This window comes from Schistocerca americana, chromosome 4 (genome assembly GCF_021461395.2).
Source record: "Schistocerca americana isolate TAMUIC-IGC-003095 chromosome 4, iqSchAmer2.1, whole genome shotgun sequence".
NCBI classification, from domain to species: Eukaryota; Metazoa; Arthropoda; class Insecta; order Orthoptera; family Acrididae; genus Schistocerca; species Schistocerca americana.
Genome location: NC_060122.1, coordinates 850,945,654 through 850,960,975, shown reverse-complemented (window position 1 = coordinate 850,960,975; position 15,322 = coordinate 850,945,654). Strand labels below are relative to the sequence as shown.

General features: G+C 44.1%; 1 protein-coding gene across 1 annotated transcript in view; it reads right to left on the bottom strand.

Moving 5' to 3' along the window:
* The window catches only part of LOC124613859, a 348,632-nt gene that overhangs the window by 69,736 nt on the left and 263,574 nt on the right, over positions 1-15,322 (bottom strand). The window contains exons 11-12 of the mRNA XM_047142584.1: positions 12,165-12,305; positions 7,762-8,271 (exon numbers count right to left, since the gene is read on the bottom strand). Coding sequence (XP_046998540.1) covers positions 7,762-8,271; positions 12,165-12,305 — 651 coding nt within the window. The remainder of the gene's footprint in view (positions 1-7,761; positions 8,272-12,164; positions 12,306-15,322) is intronic.

Sequence of the window (15,322 nt, the reverse complement as noted above, 5' to 3'; positions counted from 1 at the left end):
AAGCCGTAGCACATTTTCCTGGTATGAGACAACATTGTAACCCTGTTTACTGAGAAATCTGTAATGCATTGTATTTACACATATATCTCGGGAACAAGAACAGAAAAACGTTTCCTGAGGATGACGTGATGGAGGGTGTGGCAAGAGCGTATCGCATGAGACGTACTTAGAGACGTGTGATCCACTCACTTACGTCGATATAGCACACCGTCATTTCCATTGGTTTACTGCTGCCTTCTACTGCTTAATATTGTGCATACTCGTTTTCCACATTTTCATTTCTGTTTAGTTGGTTCAAATGGCTCTGAGCACTATGGGACTCAACATCTGAGGTCATCAGTCCCCTAGAAGTTAGAACTACTTAAACCTAACTAACCTAAGGACATCACACACATCCATGCCCGAGATAGGATTCAAACCTGCGACCATAGCGGTCGCGCGGTTCCAGACTGAAGCTCCTAGAACCACTCAGCCACACCGGCCGGATTTCTGTTTAGTGGTTAGCTCCAAGCATACGATTTGAAAACTTCTTACTTGTTGGAAAAGATACTTTTCTGGAAAAGTCTATCTCCAGATGTGCCAGATGTTTATGCCCTCTTTGCGTCGGCTCACGCACGTATGAGCTTCACTAGATTTCCTACAGTACTGATGCTGCGTTTGTCTCTTTTGTAAAATATGCATGACTGTAAAAATTGTCTGTTTTTTCGTACTTTCTCCATTTCATTTGTTTATTTTTTGGTGACTTTCGTGCTATGCAATTCTTCCAAACTACCAGCTACAAAGATGAACCTTCCTATTCATATCTAACACTTACTTCAAAGGAGCCTCGACGTTTGAGTTACAGTGATGATAAAGTAGAATACAAAAAAGGTTTTAATATTTGCTGGTTTTTCATTAGACTCAGTCTGGTTTCTGCAGGTGTTTTAAATCAACGCTATCTGTTCATAGCGTACTTCTTGGAGTTGTAAATATCGTTTCCAATTTACATTTCTGAAAGCTTTTTATGCTACAAATTCCACGATCATGCAGTAGTTATTCTGCCTACCTAATTTAATGTCAGAATTGTTTCTCAGATGCTTTACACGTTTTTCAAGATAATCAAATCTTCTCTCGCTATATATTGAATTTTAAGTTGTACTCCTCCTCTCATTAACAACCTGGCAGCTTCAGATGTCTTCACCGGCTCTCACACTTTTGTTCTTCCGCTTTCTCTAGAAGCGCCATGACAAATCCGAAGAGCAAAGTGATTCGGCGGCTAATTCTCCTCTGAATCAGATACGCACGCACACGCACCCATGAGCACACACACACACACACACACACACACACACACACACACAGAGCGTGTGTGTGTGTGTGTGTGTGTGTGTGTGTGTGTGTGTGTGTGTGTGTGTGTGTGTGTGTGAGAGAGAGAGAGAGAGAGAGAGAAAGAAAGAGAGACAGAGGGAGGGAATACAACGGTCAAGCTCCGGTCACAGGTTCGAATCCTGCCTCGGGCATGGATGTGTGTGGCGTCCTTAGATTAGTTAGGTTTAAGTAGTTCTAAGTTCTAGGGGACTGATGACCTCAAAAGTTAAGTCCCACAGTGCTCAGAGCCATTTGAACCATTTTTGAACAAGGGTCAAAGTAAACAAGTTCATATTTGCGCCAGACTGATATGAGAACAAATTATCATAATTAAGGACTGGGCATACAACAGTTATAGAAACGCTGTGTTTTGTAAAGCGAAAAAGTGAAAATTGCGAGCGAAGTTGCACGAAAACATGTATTTGTGTGCGCATTTTCACAGCGGATGAGAATTCAGATGAGAACGGATAAATTGAAAGTAAGTGTAACAGTAACATATAGTCACGAAATATTTTCACACAACAAAGTTAAGTTTATACATAAAGTGATTTGCTAACCTCAAGAACAAAACTCACAGTAACGTAAATGTAATTGCAGATGGCAACCAACGAATCTACATTACCCACAAGTGCACCAGAATTAGGATAATAACAATACTCGACGACTGTTTATAGATTTCACTTAGAATAAATATCATTTAAATCATGTTTCCATTTTACAGAAATCAAAAGCAGTAACAACTGGCAATGGCACAAAGATGCCCAAAATTTTTCTGCATTTATGAAGTACAGTTGTTTGCATATCAGACAGGGCTGAAATCCAGTAATTTAGTCTGGAAACATGGCTGCTGCCAGAGCAGTTAAAGGGAAGAAAGAGTGAGTTACGGTAGAACATGGGTTTGGTGGTAGGAATGAGAGAGAAGAAAGACTAATTGAGTTCCGTAATAAATTTCAGATGTTAATAGCGAATACTCAAGAGTAGGAGGTATGCTCGGAAAAGGCAACGAGATAAGAGCGAGATTTCAGTTAGGTAACATCGTGGTCAGACAGAGCTGCCGAAATCAGATATTGGACTTAAAGCGTACCCAGGAGCAGATTTAGACTCAGATCACAATTTCATAATGATGAAAAGCAGGCTGAAGTTAAAGATACGAGTTAGGAAGAATAAATGCACAAAGTAGTGGGATATGGCAGTACTAAGACGTGACGACATCCTTGATGTTCTCTGAGGCCGTAGATACGCGGGTAATGAATAGGCGTTTCAGTCGAAGCGCAGAGGGGAGAGAGGATGGATAGGAAGAGTACACTCAAGGCCTCTGCGAGAAGTAAGGCTGGTCTGATGAGGTGGAAGAAAAAACGGGAGCCGATATAGAAGAGATACAAGATCCAGTATTGGAATCAGAATTTAAAAGAGCTCTGGAAGACTTACGATCAAATGAGGCAGTAGGTATAGATAACAATCCATCAAAATTTCTAAAATCACTGGGGTAAGTTGCAACGAAATGACTATTAACGTTGGTGTTTAGAATGTGTGGGTCTGGCGATATACCATCTGTCTTTCGGAAAAATATCATCCACAAAACTGTGAAGACTGCAAGACCTGGCAAGTGCCAGAATTATCAAATGGTTCAAATGGCTCTGAGCGCTATGCGACTTAACTTCTGAGGTCATCAGTCGCCTAGATCTTAATACTAATTAAACCTAACTAACCTAAGGACATCACACACATCCACACCCGAGGCAGGATTCAAACCTGCGACCGTAGCGGTCGCCCGGTTCCAGACTGTAGCGCCTAGAACCGCACGGCCACTCCGGCCGGCCCAGAATTATCACACAGTAAGCTTAACAGCTCATGCACCTAAGTTGCTGACCAGAATAATAGCAAGAAGAATGGGAAAAAATGAGAATCTCTTAGATGACGACCAGTTTGGCTTTAGGAAAGGTAAAAAGGCGCGAGAGAGGCAATTCTGACGTTGCGATTGATTATGGAAGCAAGCCTAAAACAAATCGAGCCATGTTCATAGGATTTGTCGACAGTGAAAATGCTCTCGATAATGTAAAATGGTACAAGATGTTCGAAATTAGGGGTAAGCGATAGTGAGAGACGGGTAATATACGACGTGTGCAACAGCCAAGAGAGAGTAATAGGAGTGGGAGACGAAGAACGAAGTGCTCGGAATAAAAAGGGGATAAGACAGGGATGTAGTCTTCTGCATCTGCTGTATAATCTGTACATCGAAGAATCAATGATGGGAATAAAAGGAAGGTTCAAGAGTGGAATTAAAATTGAAGGTGAAAGAATGTCAATGATAAGACACGGTGATGACATTGCTATACTGAGTGAAAGTGAAGAAGAATTACAGGGTCTGCTGAATGGAATGAACAGTCTAAGGAGTAGAGAATATGGATTGATAGTAAAACGAAGTAATGAGAAGTTGCATGAATGAGAACAGCGAGAAGCTTATTATCAGGATTGATGGACACAAAGTACATGGAGATGGAATTCTTCTACGTAGGCAGTAAAATAACCAATGGCAGACAGAGCAAGAAGGACATCAAAAGCAGAATAGCAATGGCAAAAATGGCATCCTGGGCAAGAGACGTCAACCAGTACCAAAGATAGATCATAATTTCAGGAAGACATTTCTGAGAATGTCTCTTTGGAGCACAGAATTTGTGGGGCGGCGGTTCGGTTTGAAAATTAATCGTTTGCTGTATAAATGCTTGCATGTTGAATCAGTTTCAGGCTTTTAGAATGTTGCTAATGCTGTCTTTCGCCGTTCTCAACACTGGCTCTCTATTTACTTTTTAGCACCCAGAAAGTGATTTAACGAAACGTGAAGCCTGTAATTAGAGTTCCTAGTGCCCACTTCATCTGAGAATACCATTATAGCTGCAGCTTATAGCTCTGAGGAATTAGGAGATTGTCCGGGATTTCTAATCAAAAACGATTTTCCAAAATAGTTGAGTATATTCTGAAATTCACTGATAAAAAACACAAGTATCCCTACAACCTAACTAACAGAGCAGTTCAGAGTCTAATGCGCTGATGCAACTATAAATGTCCGAATTAAATGTTGAAATGAATGCTCGCCATAATTTGATGAAAATATTTCATCAAACGCCACGCTAAATAATTGGTAGAATGTCTGTCCAGCGACGGCACGTGAAAATACGACAATACTCAAACTGAAGCTAGATAATGAAAATCACCCCAGAATTAACCCTTCACTTGAAATGATTTCATGGTTCCGCGTATCTCTAGTAACTTAATACGGCACCCGAGGCTGTTTGTCGCAGTGATACCGATGCGACGCGACTCCCGACACAGATGGCGTGTTATTCAGCGTCTGGAGAGAACTGGGGCCTTGCTTCCTCCCGCAATGTTCTTATATATAAAGCCGCGGTGCGGACGGCTAAGGGAACGCCTGATCAAATCGGCTCTCCCGACTAGCCGCTGGGCTAATAACGCACCACTTCAGGTTACATAATAATTTATAGCTTCTTTTGCTGATGGCCGATGAAGCTCTTAATTTAAACGTGCATTCAGCACGCAGGTAAGTATTGATAATAAATTTTTGACGTGGCTAAGTTAAATATTTTGGGCGAGAGAATTAATTTAATTACATTGCATGCAGTAGATGAGCTCTGAACTGGCCCTTTTGAGATTCGCTATCGCTATAATTTTATAGGTATTCAAAAGAAACTTTTCACATCTTCATAGTCATAGCGGACCTCCAACCTATTTAAATCTAAACATCCTAGCCTTATTTATTAGCCTACTTAATCTATCTTGCTTCCTTCAGTTTTGAGACGAAAACCACAAAATCATGAATTTCCACTAAAATCTTAATTTGCGAAATCCAAAGTACTGTTTTTATTAAATCATTCTGAAAGATGAATCTAAATATAAATTTTGAAGTCTCTAGCTCTTTTCTGTTGCGCCAATGATTTTTTCAGAAAAACGTCCAAATTTCGAAAATGGCTAAAGTTATCGAACTGATATTTAACACATATTAATTTAGTATCACTTCTGACATGCCAGAAAAGTTTTAGGTTCTTTGCTTGATTTTTAAAGTATTGCGCAACATTTATGACGTCAGAGCTAGTTACAGCAGACTGGCTGGCACATAATGGAAAGACTGATGTGAATTTACTACAGCGTGAGTAGGCTGCTTCCTTACAAATTGTATGACAGTGAAGCATGGAGAGTGGAAAAACCGGAACAGCATCGAGGCATTTGAGATGCGGTGCTACAGATGGATGTTGTAAATTTGGTGGTGTAATAAGGAATGAAGAGGTCCTGAGCAGAAACGGGGAGGAAGCGAATACATAGAAAATACTGACAAGGAGAAGGGACACGATGATACAAGATACGTTAAGATATCAGGGGATAACTTCGTTGGTAGTAGAGAAATCTGTAGAGGGTAAAAACTGTAGAGGACGACAGAGATTGGAATACACCCAGAAAATATACTGCAGCGCCACAGAAACTGGTGTAGGCCTGCGTATTCAAATACAGAGATATCTAAACAGGCAGAATACGGCGCTACGGTAGGCAACGCCTATATAAGACAACAAGTGTCTCGTGCAATTGTTCGATCGATTACTGATGCTGCAACGACAGGTTATCAGGCTTTAAGTGTGCGTGAACGTGGTGTTATAGTCGGCGCACGAGCGATGGGACATAGCATCTCCGAGGTAGTGATGAAATGGGTATTTTCCCGCACGACAATTTCACGAATGTACCGTGAATATCAGGAATCCTGTAAAACATCAGATCTCAGGCCGCTGCGGCCGGAGAAATGTCCTGCGAGAACGGGGCCAACGACGACTGAAGAGAATCGTTCAACGCGACAGAAGTGCAACACTTTCGCTAATTGCTGCAGAGTGGAAAACTTCGCCATCAACAAGTGTCAGCATGAGAAGCACTCAACGAAATATCATCGATATGGGCTTTCGGAACCGATTGCACAACCGTGTACCATTGAAGACTCCGCGACACAAAGCTATACGCGCCGGCTGGGCCCGACAATACCGACGTAGGACTGTTGATGAGTGGAAACATGTTGCCTGGTCGGACGAGTCTCGTTTCAGATTGAATCGAGCAGATGGGCGTGTACGGGTATGGGGACAAGCTCATGAATCCAAGGGCCCTGCATGTCAGTAGGGGACTGTTGAAGCCGGTGGAGCCTCTGCAATGGTGTAGGACATGTGAAGTTGGAGTGATATGGGACCCCAGATACATCTAGATACGACTCTGGCAGGTGACACGTATGAAAGGATTCTGCCTGATCACCTGCTTCCATTCATGCCCATTGTTCATTCCGACAAACTAGGTCAATTCCAGCAGGACAATGCGACACCCCACCACGTCCATAATTTCTATAGAGTGGCTCCAAGAACACTCTTCTGACTCTCTTCTGAGTTGAAACACTTCCGCCGGCCACCAAACTCCCGAGATATGAACATTATTGAGGATATCTGGGATAGCTTGCTATCTGCTGTTCAGAAAAGATCTCCACCCACTCACACTATTACGGATTTATGGGCAGCTGTGCAGTATTCACGGTGTCAATTCCCTCCAGCACAACTTTAAAGATTAATCAAGTCCATGCCACGTCGTGTTGCGTCACTTCTGCGTGCTCTCACAGCACGATATTAGGCTGGTGTACCAGTCTCTTTGTCTCGTCAGTGTAATTGAGGACGTAGGTTGCTACTGTGAGATGAAGACGTTGGCACAGACAGGAACTCGTGGTGGACGCATCAAACCAGTCAGAGGGAAAAAAGATAGAGAGAAAGAAGGAAGCTGTAACGTCCTCACCGAATTCCACAGCAGCAGGTTGAAAATTTTTTACAGTTGTCCATCGTATAGTGACGCAGGCACGAGTAGTGGACTATCGTATTTGAATTAAAGAGTTATAAATTTGGATTGGATTGTTTGGGGGAAGAGATCAAACAGCGAGGTCATCAGCCTCATCGGATTAGGGAAGGACAGGGAAGGAATACGGCCGTGCCCTTTCAGAGGAACCATCCTGGCATTTGCCTGGAGCGATTTAGGGAAATCACGAAAAACCTCCGGTTAAAGGCGCTTCAGTCTGGAACCGCGTGACCGCTACAGTCGCAGGTTCGAATCCTGCCTCGGGCATGGATGTGTGTGATGTCCTTAGGTTAGTTAGGTTTAATTAGTTCTAAGTTCTAGGCGACTGATGGCCTCAGAAGTTAAGTCGCATAGTGCTCAGAGCCATTTGAACCATTTTTTGAACGAAAAACCTCAATCAGGATGGCCAGACGCGGGACTGAACCGTCGTCCTTCCGAATGCGAGTCCAGTGTATAAATTTGGAATGATTAGGAAGAGGAAAGGCAAAATTGAGTAACTGATGCTTAGTTAGGAGACGAGTTGGTGGCACTGACCGGCGAAGTCGTGGCTCTTGGAGGGCGCGAGCAGGCAGCCGTACTCGTGCTGTGCGGAGAGCAGCTTGTAGGGCTCGTGGTAGACGCTCGAGTTCTCGCTGTCGTCGCCGTTGCTGCCGCTGCCGCTGGCGCTGTCGTCGCCGCGGCCGCCGTACAGGCTGCAGACGGCGGCGTGCGGCGCGGGGGAGGCGCGCCTGGGGGCGGCGGCGGCCACCCTGGCGTGGCCGGCCACCCCCAGCACGCGCGCCAGCACCGGCGGCGTCGACAGCTGCAGGCCGCGCATCGAGACGCCGCCGCCGGCCGCCCCCCGGGGCAGCGCCGCCGCGGCCGCGCAGCCGCCGCCCGCCGGCGAGAAGCCGCCGCACGGCTTGGCCGCCAGCAGCGCCACCTTCTGGCGGCCGCGGCGCACCACCAGCACGGCGGCCGCCGCCAGCGCCAGCAGCAGCGCCGTCGCCAGCAGGCCGCCCACCAGCCCCACGTACGCCTGCTGCGCGCCCGCCGCGCTCGTCGCTGCAACGCCCCCGCAAACACCTCTGTCGCTTTCACTGTGTGTACCACCGTGAACATAACTCTATGGCTAAAAATATACCCTTTTAAAACACTTGACACAATTAAAGTTTTTTTCTCCCATTGTGACGCCGAAATTAGGCTCTATCGTGGTACAAAAGCGTGGCGTCCTGCGACGTGACCCTGAGGCTGACCGACGCTACAAACAGCACAGTGTCGACACGTGGGTGATACAGTCGAGAGCTCAGTTCGAGTGCGGTGCAATATGCGCTTGGGATGTCGCGCATTGGCGCCAAATTGCACCACAATTATACCCACCGCCACCGCTGATGTGTCACACGACGCGAATATTTTACACATCGCCCGACTTTCTGCTCGGTGGCAGAGGAAAAAAATTCAGACACACCACAGCTTGTAACCTACACGATAAGCCAGAGGTTGAAAATACCGCAATAGTTGTAAGTTTCTTTTACTTAGAACACGATCGGTTTCGGGCTGTTCAGGTGTCGTAATTTGGTGCTGAGACTTCGAGCGCCGCGGTGGACGAGTACAAAAGCGCGGTGTGCTACCAGCGAAGGCAGAGCTCGATGGTAGCACACCGCGCCTTGTACTCGTCCACCGCACCAAATTACGACACCTGAAGATGGGCGTATAAGAGACCGAGACAGGTCGCCTTCTAAATAAAAGAACCTTACAACTGCAGCGGTATTTTCAACCTCTGGTATAATGCTCAGTTGCGGATGTTCCTCCGGCAGGATCGTTTGTGCTACACGATAAGGTCTCAGAAAGTGGCACAGAGGGGTCAGTGGAACCACCACTTCCATTGCGACGTTCATTTAGACACGCAGTCAGTTCCACAAGAAAGCGTGCGCCATAATTTTAAATGTGACGTCCGCAGCGACATCTGTGGTAGTGGACTCGAATCTCTGCTCAATGCGCTTTTGCACACTGTACACGTAAACAGTAGGAGAGTTGAAAGTTTTGTTTTGTCGGTTGCAGTTTTGGCTATTTGCACTTATTTACAGCCAATTTAAACGTTGGAAAAATGTGCAACACTTATAAAAATGCCTTCTGAGCTCCTTTAAGAAGCAATTTGCTTCGAGAGAGGTAAACTGGTAGTTTCAAGGTAATAATGATCCGAAACATCGCAGCCGTCTCTACTCAGCGTGGAAACGAAACAATGGTGTGTCCACCATGGATTGGCCTGCAATGTCTCCGGATGCAAATCCGAACAAAAATGTTTGGTTGTACATTAAGATGAAGCTTAAAGGAAAGCCAATATACACTATGAAGCACTTGTCTTATAAAATCAGGACGATATCGAGATCGTTACCGAGAGGACATGCAGAAAAAATCGTGAAAAGCGAGTCAAAAAGGTGCAAGCTGGAATCGATAATGGCGGCGATTGGATTAACTATTAGGTAATTGTGCAATTAGTAAAGACATGTATTTTCATGTAAATATATATTTATTACAGTGTCTTTTATTTCACATAGATAACGGCGTACACTTTCTTGTGGAACTGACTCTATTTCTTGGTCGGAAACGACAGGCTGAAGTGCGATGCGCAACAGAATAACGTTCTCGACAACTTTGGACATTGTTGACACGCCTGGACGAGTCAACCCTCCTCTAGCGACATCGTGGCGCTAAGATCAATTTGAAAAAAATCTGACTCGTTTCGAGTGAAGTGCGACAGCAATTTTTTCTGTGGTATACCGAATGGAACTGCTAGGAACCGTTCACTACCATAGATTAAGTCCGAACATGACCCAAAGCAGTAAACGAAGTTTTTTCTTTCCCAGCCCTCCTGGTTTGGGTCATCCTGTGGCAGAATCACGGGGATGTGTGACATCGACATGTGCATAAATGAATCGGCAAATGACCCCTCTAAGTCCTCCCCCTCCCACCCCCCCTGCCGCCGCAACATACGCCCCACCCTCCCTGTTTAGCAACACCATCCGTGCCACTCACGCACCTTTGCTGAGTACTTTAAAAATGTTCCTGTACAGAGACCTGCATTCACTGATGACTACGCGCCATTGGGATAGACAACACTTTCAATATAACTCAGATTTCACATGCGGCCAGCAGGCAGTAATACAGTGATAAAGCGACAATCATCTGAGTTTTTTTTCATCTATTACTACTCCTACATTATTTGCTAATGAAGATAAATTGACATTTGTCTCATTTAGGGTTAGAGGAGGTAGGGACTCCGGATACTTCGGTCTAATGAGCCTAGAAAAACCGTCGGGTTCCACTTGGGTTTTGGAAAGGCCGAGATTTAACCGTATATCCTGCGATGTTTGGGAGTCTCATCCATTTTGATTCCAGTTCTAACTTATGCAAGCTACATATATCTATGACGGAAAAGCAACCAACCTTCTGAATTCCCTGTCTACTATACACTGTCTGAGTGCATCACCCTTAGAGTGTAAACAGCCAAGCATACGAGCCGCTTACACACTGTAAACCTTACTAGGCTAGTGTAGGAGCAGTTGATACGAAACGTGTAGAAATGCAAGAAAGAAATAATGTAAAATGTGATATTTAACCCTCCTTGTGGAACTAGTACTACTGGGGTCAGTGTAACCCCATAGACACATTGGGATTATATACGAGGGATATTCAGAAAGTAAGTTCCGATCGGTTAAGAAATGTAAACCACTGTGAAAATCTAATAAAGCTTGGTACACATGTGTTCGGCAGTGTCTCTAGTACCTCTGTCGGTTGCATCACTTCGCTCTTTTCAGTTCTGAGCGCATGGTGAGCACATAAAGATGCATATAAAATAGTGTCTCCCGCCAAATGTGAGGTCCTGGTGACACATTTCACTTGATGTTATGCAACCCACATTACAGCACTGTCATACGGTTTCTACGTCGTGACAATTCTCGGCTGCAATCTCCAGGGGCAATGAAAATGCTCCTGCAGCGTTTTCGATGCGAAGTGTTTGATCACCCGCACTACAGCCGGTAATTGGCTCCCTCTGTGTTTCGTCTCTGCTCACATTAAATACTGGCTATGAAGACTACATTTTCGCAGAGACAACGAGCTATAGATGAGCGTAGAAAATTGGCGGGAAGCACAGGCGGCTGCCTTCTATGACGAGGGTATTGGAAAGCTGGTCTAACGATGCGACAGATGTCGTAGCTGGAGCAGCGACTGTGTGAGAAGTAGCTGGAAGGTTTAGCCAACTGTCCCAAATAAAACGTTTCTGATTTTTAATGTAGTTTTCATTACACGTCTGATCGGAACTTACTTTCTGGACAAGCCTCGTATCTTCCTTATTTTCAAAGCTGTCATTTCCAAATATACGAATTTCTCCCACTGTGTCAACTGTACTGAATGGTGTTTTCTTCAGTTCCATATTTACAACACATGAAAACTTATTGATGTTTTTTTTTTGCGTTGAGTACCACCGGAGTCAGTATGACCCAGTCTAAATTTATTTCTGTTTGTTGAAAGTAACATTTCTAAAAAAAAATAGAATAATGACTGCTACATAGAACAGCTGTTGTGTGTGTTTTTACGTTAGTTCATTAAAATACTGTCAGTATATCCTGAGCAAATTGTTTGGGGTCTTTTTCATCACAGTGGTACTCAGTGAAACAAAAAAATCTTTTTAGTAGGAAGGTTAAGTAACATGCAGAGTTAACTGCAGTCCACATCTCGGTGGACCGAATCTTCTACAAGGGGGAGGAGTGTTCGCTGTAGTAAATGAAGCTCTTGTGGATCTTGCTGGCGTTGCGTATTCGCCAGCAACTCATAGGAAATTTCTGACAGGTGCGAGTCGACCACGTTCGTCTTACAGACAGTGGAGTACCGCTACTGGGGAGTCGGTAACGGCAGCAGGCGAGGCGGCAGCAGCAGAGACCGGTGAGGCTGCTCACCTTTGGTGACCTCCTTGCGGGCGTGCGACGTCTCGACGGCTGCAGTCTGCGAGTCCTGGCTCTCCGGCTCCTGCAGCGCGTTGTCCTGCTGGAAGAACATCTGCTCCAGCATCTGCTCCGACACGTTGCGCGGCACGGCCACTGCGGAAAAGGGGAAACAGTCTCACTCGTGTGGCACTGATTGCCGGAACCTGAGCGAGGTTTTGCTAGCAGAACTTTATGTTCACTCTAATGTGCCATTAGATAAACGAGCAGAAATTATTAGACAATGGCTAACGGCGCCTGGTTGAAAGGAAGTTCGTGTATTACGAAACATTATATCATTATTTGTTGTAAGCTAGTCATATCAGTCACGTGTATGTTTTGTTGTTGTTGTTGTTTTTGTGACCTATCAACTAGTTTCCAACTCCTGACACAGTGATGACCGACATCCTCCTGCACATTAACCCGTAAAGTTCTTCCATACACTGGGCCACACCTGATGCGAGGATGCTGACAAGGGAACCTCCCCATCGCACCCCCCTCAGATTTTTTCGTAAGTTGGCACAGTGGGTAGGCCTTGAAAAACTGAACACAGATCAATCGAGAAAACAGGAAGAAGTTGTGTGGAACTATGAAAAAAAATAAGCAAACTATACGAAATGAGTAGGCTATGCGCAAGATAGGCAACATTAAGGAAAACATAAGCTCAGGAGCGCCGTGGTCCCGTGGTTAGCGTGAGCAGCTCCGAAACGAGAGGTTCTTGGTTCAAGTCTTCCCTCGAATGAAAAGTTTAATATCTTTATTTTCGCAAAGTTATGATCCGTCCGTTCGTTCATTGACGTCTCTGTTCACTGTAATAAGTTTAGTGTCTGTGTTTTGCGACCGCACCGTAAAACCGTGCGATTAGTAGGCGAAAGGATGTGCCTCTCCAATGGGAACCGAAAACATTTGCTCGCAAGGTCATAGGTCAACCGATTTCTCCACAGGAAAACACGTCTGATATATTCTATACGACACTGGTGACGGCATGTGCGTCACATGACAGGAATATGTTGTCGATCCACCTAACTTGTACACTTGGCGAATGGGTAAAAAGATTCTTCTACCTTGCCCGATTTAGGTTTTCTTGTGGATATGATAATCACTCCCAAAAAAGTGATGAAAACATAAGAGTTTGTCACATAAACTGCAACAAATTAATGCAACAGTTTCACAGTCGCACAGTTTTCCCTGTGCTCCGTCAAGACATACGTTTTTAACGTTTTCAAGTCCTGCATGTGTCCAAGCAAACCTGAACATGTCCAGGAATTTTGGAGAGCGAAGTTGATCATGTTTGAGTGCATGAACTTTGATAAACGTCTAAAAATAAAAAATTAAAACTTTCTGCATGAGGTAGGATTGAACCACGGACCTCTCGTTCCGTAGCTGCTCACGCTAACCACGGGACCACGACGCTCCCTATTTCCCAGCTTTCTTAATGTTGCTTATGTTACACACGGACTACTCATTTTGTATATTTTGCTTATTTTTTTCATAGTTCCACACAACTTCTTCCTGTTTTCTCGATTGATCTGTGTTCAGTTTTTCAAGGCCTATCCACTGTGTCAACTTATGACTAAATCTGAGGGGGGTGCGATGGGGAGGTTCCCTTGTGAGTATGAGTATCAGACTTTTCAACTTAGGCTGAGGGAAACATTCAACCTCTTGTGCCACAGTTTATCTGCGTACTTGGTCTTTTGGAATTTGTATTCTTTTGATGTTTCAGTGTCCGTTGGCGGTTGCCACGTCGAGGCATTCGCCTTAAAACTGGGAGAAAACCGCCAAAAATGCTTACAGAGACTGTCAGCTATTTTCTTTAACGCTTTATGATCTGTCGCGACTTCCCAGTCATGCTTTAAAAAAGAAAGTATAAAATATTCTCTTTCGTTAGGAGTTTGTTAGGATTGTTGCGCTCCATTTATTCTTAGTTTTGTACACTGATAACATATCGCGGAACTTTTATGGATGTATTATCTGTGGCTCCAGAGATAAAACACCTATAAAAGTTCTCCGATATTTTAACAACGTTTGAATCTCAGCACTTATAGAGGTCACATTATTTGATTGCATGTAGCTGGATGTTGGTCATCCTGTGCTTGGGTTTGGTTGTTTACTGTGGTAATCTGGACCTTAGTTATTTTCTTCAGTTTCATGGTAAATCGGTTTATGATAATAACTGTGTAGAAGCACAAAACATTTAAAACTTTCTGTATTCGTATGTCCCATGAGGTCTATAGCTTCATGTTTTACATGACAGGCCATGGCAAGAAAACTGGAAGGTAAGAAGATAATGAAGTTAGATAATGAAGCTACTGTAGAAATTTTTCCACATCTGACGTTGGTACACGAGCTCGAGAATGTAGCGATTCTGAGACGAAAAGCGTTCTTGAAAAATTTGAGCTCATTAGTATTGCAGGCCAAAGACACAAAAAATGAAACCATGACATATGTCAACATCAACAGAATATTTCCACGTATTTCTAGCTGAAGAAGGGAATGGTAACAACAAATATCTCCCAATTTTTAGAAGAAAGAAGGGAGCTTCACTCTCAAATGAAGTCTGAATCGAAAATATTGGCCCATGGTCAGATTTCACTGCTATTCGAGGAAAATGGGAAAACTACGCTATTTACGATGTAGAATCAAGAACTCATTCAAAGTGTTCCCAATGTAAAATGTTATTACGTGTCAACGGGAGAACAAACTGATTTTATCAAAACCAGAGCTCTTGAAGCAATGTTTGTCGACGACTGGACCATTACGACCCGACAATTCTGAAACCACTTTTTGAAAAAAAATGAAATAAAAGATCAAAGATATATATTCCTTCAGTTTTCTCTGTAGTAAGCCAGTTTCCAAATTACCACAATGACAAAAAAATTGATAACTGTCAACGCCGAATAACAAAAATTCGGGCCATAAGAGGTTAAATCGTTATCTAAAGTCATTGTGCATATACGGGGTGTTAGGAAATTCGCGTTACAAATTGCTAGTACTTGTAGAGTGTAGCGAAAAAATGGTTCAAATGGCTCTGAGCACTATGGGACTCAACTGCTGTGGTCATCAGTCGCCTAGAACTTAGAACTACTTAAACCTAACTAACCTAAGGACATCACACACACCCATACCTGAGGCAG